The sequence below is a fragment of the Sesamum indicum genome, linkage group LG8 (assembly GCF_026168435.1).
Source record: "Sesamum indicum cultivar Baizhima isolate 11 linkage group LG8, ASM2616843v1, whole genome shotgun sequence".
Lineage (NCBI taxonomy): Eukaryota > Viridiplantae > Streptophyta > Magnoliopsida > Lamiales > Pedaliaceae > Sesamum > Sesamum indicum.
In genome coordinates, this window is record NC_142664.1 from 23,983,379 (window position 1) to 23,990,116 (window position 6,738).

The 6,738-nt window shown below is 36.8% G+C and overlaps 1 protein-coding gene across 1 annotated transcript; it reads right to left on the bottom strand.

Moving 5' to 3' along the window:
• Window positions 1-2,846: 2,846 nt before the first annotated feature.
• LOC105179412 (protein KINESIN LIGHT CHAIN-RELATED 3) lies at window positions 2,847-6,418 on the bottom strand. Its single transcript, XM_011103031.3, has 3 exons — window positions 6,123-6,418; window positions 3,701-5,740; window positions 2,847-3,352 (listed from the first exon to the last, which is right to left on the bottom strand). Exons 2-3 carry the CDS (start codon window positions 5,686-5,688, stop codon window positions 3,133-3,135), a joined length of 2,208 nt encoding a protein of 735 aa, XP_011101333.2. The 5' UTR covers window positions 5,689-5,740; window positions 6,123-6,418; the 3' UTR covers window positions 2,847-3,132.
• Between the last annotated feature and the right edge of the window lie 320 nt (window positions 6,419-6,738).

Below are 6,738 nucleotides of genomic sequence, written 5' to 3' on the forward strand. Positions count from 1 at the left end.
TATAATTTTATCAAATTTAAAAATATTGATAATTTTTAAATAATAAATAAATATTTATAGCTATACTAAATTTCAAGAAACTCGTTGTAATTATCTCTTATTTCTTTCACAAAAAGTTGACATTGTTGACTTACTGAGTTTATTCTATTTATATACATTTAAAGTCAACTCATTATATCAATTTCGATAGTTTATTTAATTTTTTATTACTAATTGCGTGGGTTTTGATAGTTAATTATAATAAATTAATAAAATTGGGCCATAATATTAGCCCGTTGAAAGCCGAAATCAGACAACTTTCATAATAGTGAGATGATCGGCGCAACATCAATCGGCATGACCCATTAAGCTCTTCACGAGAAAGCAACAGTCGTACGATCAGGGCTATCATTTTTCAAAACGAGCTCAGCTCTCTTGGTATATTGGACCAGCCCACATCGTATCACACCCAAACCCAATTTGAAAACGTTTACTACCTAAATCATTGGATAAAAATAATATACATATACATTTATGCTGGTCGAATATTCTTTATTAATACAATAATATTACTAGTAGTATAATTTATAATATTTTGAATTTATATTTTTCAATAAATATAATATCAAGATTAATCTTATATTTATTTAATTATAATAATTTATTATTAAATAATGAAATATTTTCTCTTACTTGAATATTAAAAAAAATAAATAGTAAAAAGAGTTTTTGAATCCTAGAGAGTGTGTGTGTGTATGAGAGAGAGAAGGGGGGGGGGGGGAGTGTGAGAGAGAGAGTGCATAACTGTACGAATAAGAATATTTTTGTCTTATAATATATTAATTTTAGATAACTTATAAGATCTTATAAAAAAAGTTAGGAGTTAACTTTTTTTTAAAGAGTTTATAATCCAAAACATCTTATTTTGAAAACTTATAAGCTCTTTAAAAAAAAATAGTCAATACTTTAAGATGTTTTGAGGAGCTTATAAGTTTAGCCAAACACCCTCTAGTATAATTTATGATTTAATGATTCACATATTAATGACCGCGTTATATTTTACCAGCCAAAACACATGCAGTGGAATAATTAGATACACTGGTTTAAACATATCTAGTAGTCGATCCAGTACATCAAGATCTAGTCGAATATAATTAGGTTGTTGATCGAAAACATAGCTGAGCATCAAAGATAACCGATATAGGGACTATATATTCACCAATGAATTGAATAAAAAGGATTCCAAGATTGTCGGAAGCTACTAAAACACTTCAAGGATCCATATACTTTTGTTCGGGTCTGATCGATTGGGACTTGAACCCATAAAGTCATTATTAATTAAAAACATCTAATCTAGCCGTGATCGACGTATTCAGTGATCTACATCATATTGATGTGACTGGTCTAAGTTGTATTTAATTATAAAGATCCCACCAAGTACATATTGTTAAATCATATTTATTGCAAATATTTATTACCAAACCTATTTTATTCAATCATTAAAAAATAGTAACTAGTGTGTATACATTCTTATTTTGATTGAAATACGAAAATAAAAAAAACGATTTGAAACCAAATAATTCAAGAACAAGAAAGTTATTTGAACAACCTCGTCATCAATTTCGACTTAAAATCTATTTGCATTGACCCAACCTACCCATCTACCACCTCAGGAAATTCCAAATTAACAAGAATGCAATGTGTAATGAAAACAAGTGTTGACTTTAAATTAAAGCCACAACAATGGCCCAAGCACTTGTATGCCCATCTTTGAGTCTGCATAAAAAGGGTGGTAAGTACATCTCTGTCCTCATAGGAAAGTAGGAATGAGGATGAGATTCCACCATTTCTGACAGCCATGTCCAGACCTTAAAAACATTATTAGGCCCACAGTCAAGATAAGTATGGGGGACCGGACCAGACCAACACCAACAAAGCAAACACAGATCCAAGCAGAAAAAAGGGTCTGCTGGATTTTAGCTGGAACTGATGCGGAGATTTCAGTTTCCCCACTTTTCTACTGCACCACAATTCTCTCTCTCTCTCTCTCTCTCTCTCTCTCTCTCTCTCTCTCTCTCTCTCTCTCCTCTTCTAAAAGAAAATTCCACGGAATTAGTGAACGGATGGAGCTGATTTAGATTTTTGGACAACTGCATCATTTATCAATATGACATAATACTATTGCCCATGTAGTATAATTTATACATTTCATAGTATCATATCCAATACATGTAAGAATCTTACAGGAGTATTAGTGAATCATTGCAGCTTTTTTAGGTCTTTGTATAGCTTATTTTTTGGCCCAAGTTTATATATACAAAACTCGTCCATTTAATTTTAGAATAAATTACGTCGATTGAAATTAGGTTTAATTTACACAAACATGTATACTCTTAGGGGTATTATTATAATATAAGCCAAGAGATATTTGTGTAAAATTTCATAATTGAATAAGAAATGCACTTATAATTACAAAACAACCTCAAAAGAAAATTATTTGTAATTTTGCAAAGGACAATAGGTTGGATTAATTAAATTTAACTTTAGGAGTTATTAGTGTAATTTACGCTTAGTTTTATCAAGCAACCTATGACAAATTTATAAGACAGACAATATGTAGGTATCTTGTACCTACCATCTTGATGATGACTGTATGATTGAATTATTGCTGTGAGTACCTAATGCAATTATTATTATATATCCTGAATATAAATATATATATATATATACATACAGAATTTTTCGTCATTTAATACATGAAAATGTTAAAAATATCGATGCAAACGCAAACGACAAAAAAACTATTAGTATTAAATTAAATTAATATCAAGTATTAACACTAAAAAGTGAAAAAATAACAGAGAAAAAGCATTAACAATCCCATATATTATAAAATATACAAAATGATTTTAATTGTATACAAGAACATGATAAATAAATTAATTATTACAAGAATGACAAACAACTTTCCTTACAACTGCGACAGCATGATTAAGCAGAATCTCAACGTGGAAAAATGCCATTCAACTCCAGAACAAGAATTCAAAACACCAAACTCAATCAAAGTATACCTTTTTTCTTTTGTTTTCTTTAACAATGTATAGATATGTCTTGAAACTGTGTAAGAAAAGGTCCCTGTACAGCTATCTTTTGTCACACTTTGATGCCACCATTGGTTAGTACTGTGTTTCTGTTTTGGTTCGAATCGAGAAGCGTTTCGAGCGATCGGTTCTTTCTGTTCCGCACCCTGCCCGCCTCCTTTAGTAGCTCTGCCAACCTCTTCTTCTCATCATCGACGTCTGGATTTGCTGTCCCGAGCTTTTCCTCTCTCATTCCGACAACAAATTCAAGAATTTCAATAGCATCATCGAGTCTGTCAAAAGCATCAGCGTCAGCCACATGCAAGAAATAAAACCAGAAAAAAGAACTGACTTCATATCCCATAAGGCTGTAATAAGCTAACAGACTCATGGATGCATATGATAGGGAATTTCTCAGGATACGCGTAAGTGTCCTCTCAGTTAATCATGCATATGAAAGTAATAGGAAGCGTAAGATCTAATCACACAGTAGAGCTGATGAATATACTCAAGCTTGAATAAATCAGTAAGTATCATTAAAGATAGACTCTATGGTTCTGTAAAGAAGATTACTAGTTAGAAATTCGGCTGATTTTATGTTTCAACTATCGCTCTCAGACAAAAATAATGATGATTATTACCTGCCAACAGCATCATAGGTTCCGGCAAGGTTGCTGTAGACTCCAAGTGTGTCAGGATGATACGGTCCGTATTCTTGCTCTAATATGGCCCTTGCTTCTTCAAATAGATCTACGGCCTCATTAATTGCATATCGCTGAACGCAAGCTAGGCCCATTTGGTTAAGTGCGATACCAAAGAAAGCTGATTTCTTCTCTCCACTAGCTCGAAGCTTTGTAGTTGCGCTTCTAAATGAGGAGTAGGACTCAGAGTAGTTTCCCATCATATAGTACATAACTCCCATTTGAGCTTCGATACCGGCAATTGTGTTCTGCTGACCAGGAGCATCGTTATATATTTTTAGCGCCTTCTGCAGCAGCTTTAGTGCCTGTTCAAGCTCATCCATTGACTCGTATATGGCAGAGATATCGGTGAGACCACTGGCAATTTCCTCTGGGGCGATCCCGGGTATGGGCTTTTCATAAATTCGGAGGGCATTCTCACAGTAGGATCTTGAATCCCTAAACTTTCCCGTCTTGTTGTATAAGTCGGCCAGACGAACAAAAACAGAAGCAACAGCAGGATGATTTTCGCCTTTGGTGGACTTGAGGGATGTAAGTGCCTTTTGGTAAGCAAAAATAGCCTCGTCATATCTGTTAAGAGACAGATACGTGTCCCCGATGCTGAGATCAACAGATGCCACTTCTGCTTCCTGCCCATTGGCCACCATGGCCATGCTGGCCAACACAAGATGCTCGAGTGCAGTTTCATGATCGCCCTTTGACTCACAGATCATCCCCATGAGTCTTCTGTCTGCTGCCTCTTCAAGAGAAGCAGGCGAACCACTCTCTTTATGTATGTCGAGAGCCATCTGACAAAGCTTCTGAGCTTCGTCAAACTGCATTGCTTGGATGTGAGCTTCAGCCAAGTACCTACAAGTCTCGCCAACTCGTGGATCATTATCTCCAAGAACTTGTCTTTGGACTTCCAAACCAGTCGTGTAAGATGAGATCGAATTCTCAAGCTGACCCAACATAGCATAAGTATCCCCTAGCTGCATATAACCAGCAAATTTTGCAAGGGCATGATCTTGTCCTTCCTCGATCAAGGGAATCTCAATCGAGTGCTCCAAAACTGGAATGGCCTCTGCATACTGGCCTAAGCTACAGTATATTGCAGCCGTGACATGTAAACACATGACTACATCTAAACTCGGCTTCCCATCAGAACATTTCTCAAACGACTTTGCAGCACGTAGAGCTAAGTCAAGAGCTTTCCGGGGATTATCCCCAGAAGATATCAAATCCCTAGCTTGCTTGAGCAGAAATGGCCCCAGATCAGGATTGTCCAACCCATCCTCTGTTCCGTTCTGCAATTTCAGACCTCCGGCAGCTGAATTCCTGTATTTCTTCAACGGGACACCCCCACCTGTTGTTTTTTTAGCATTCTTCTCACTCCGCCTACCAATGGGAGGTTTCACCGGACTTTTGCTCTTTGGGCTTGATTTTGAAGAAGTTTCAGGTTCCAACTGTAGGTTAGAAACTTTCTTTGACTGTGCAGACGGGCTACTTGCACCAGCAGATTTGGAGTTATCAAGCTTTCCTGTGGACGAACTCTCCTTCTTGGAACCAGAATCACTGTGATAATCACCACTTTCCGGCTTCTGCAACTCTGCGTCCTCTTCGATTATCTCCACCTCCCTCATCTCTCCTCCCACCAGATGCCTCAACTCCGAATCAATCCGAGACTCCTCTCCATCAGATCCAAAACTAGGCCTCGACGGGGATTGATCAGAACTCTGCATCTCACACACATTTTCATAAAGCTGGTCAATTGAGGTATCCACCACCCCTGCAACATTATCTCCTCTGTCGTCATTCTGAGGACCTTCCGGAGTCAAACTGCGGGCAGGAGAGTTATTCGCCACCGGATTTTCTTTACAAGCCATATCATTCCCATCACCATTCACTGCCCCATCCTCATGAATCCCATCCATAACAATTCCAGGCATAACAGGAACACGCAAGCCGACAAAGATCTCTCAGAATACAATCAAACACCCGCTGCAAAATTCCAACAGCCCGACGAATTCAGACAAAAAGCAAGTCAATTTCCTCAATAATTACACATCCAAGTCATCAAGGTAAAAGAAACAATCAGATCCAAAACATGGCTCCACAACTCAATTAGACATAATCATTTCAAGAAATTGACAAAACAATCACAAACACTAAGCAGACCAACGTTTCAGCTCTCTTCAGCAGATCTTAGCTAATCAACTCAACTTCCAACAGCAAAATAACACTCAGAAGCAAAACACAATTACTAAAAAAACCAGTAACCACCACACAACCCACACATGCATGTCCCAGTTGAACTGAAACAAGAAATCAAGAACCATACAAAAACTGTCATAATATGGGATAAAGACCGCAAAGATCATACCTTTAGCAAAAACCCATGTCGAGGAAGCAGACAGTGTGTGTTTATGTGAGAGAGAGAGAGAGAGAGAGAGAGAGAGAGAGAGGAAAAAATGCTGTCTTTTTGGTGGGTTTTTCAAGTGTGGGGTGTGCTGTGTATATAGAAATTCTCGGCGATGAGAGGGAAGGGAGACAGGCTGTGGGATTTAGGTAGAAGATTGAGGGTACCACGGGGAATTTACTGTAAAAAGGTTTACAGAGGTGGAATGTCAGACGAAAGTGGAAGGCGACTTCTCCCCAACCCTTTGCCCTCTGCAACTGCCGCTTTGCTGTTCTCAATGATTTCCACAGTCGCTTGCCACGTGTCCTTTTGTGGTTGGTGCCATCAGCATTTTACCAATATACCCTTCTGATATTATTGTCATTAAATTTTGTTTTTTGTTTTGCACATAAAACTTTTTAAATAATATTGTGTAAAAATTGTACTATAATCTACTTTAGATTGTCAATTTTTTTTAAAAAAAATTATAAGAGTAATGTTATTATTAGACTCTTTTCTAGTATTGTTTTTCCCCCCATTTAATTTTTGTAAGGAAGAATCCTCTTAATTCACTCGGATTAAATTAATAACTCGATACTTT

What these genes read in the sequence shown, in the direction of transcription:
- LOC105179412 (XM_011103031.3), bottom strand. Translation starts at nt 5,688, where the DNA reads ATGCCTGGAATTGTTATGGATGGGATTCATGAGGATGGGGCAGTGAAT. An exon ending in ACCTATGATGCTGTTGGCAG is followed by an intron (nt 3,353 to 3,700) that starts GTAATAATCATC and finishes TGCTTTTGACAG; the next exon opens with ACTCGATGATGCTATTGAAA.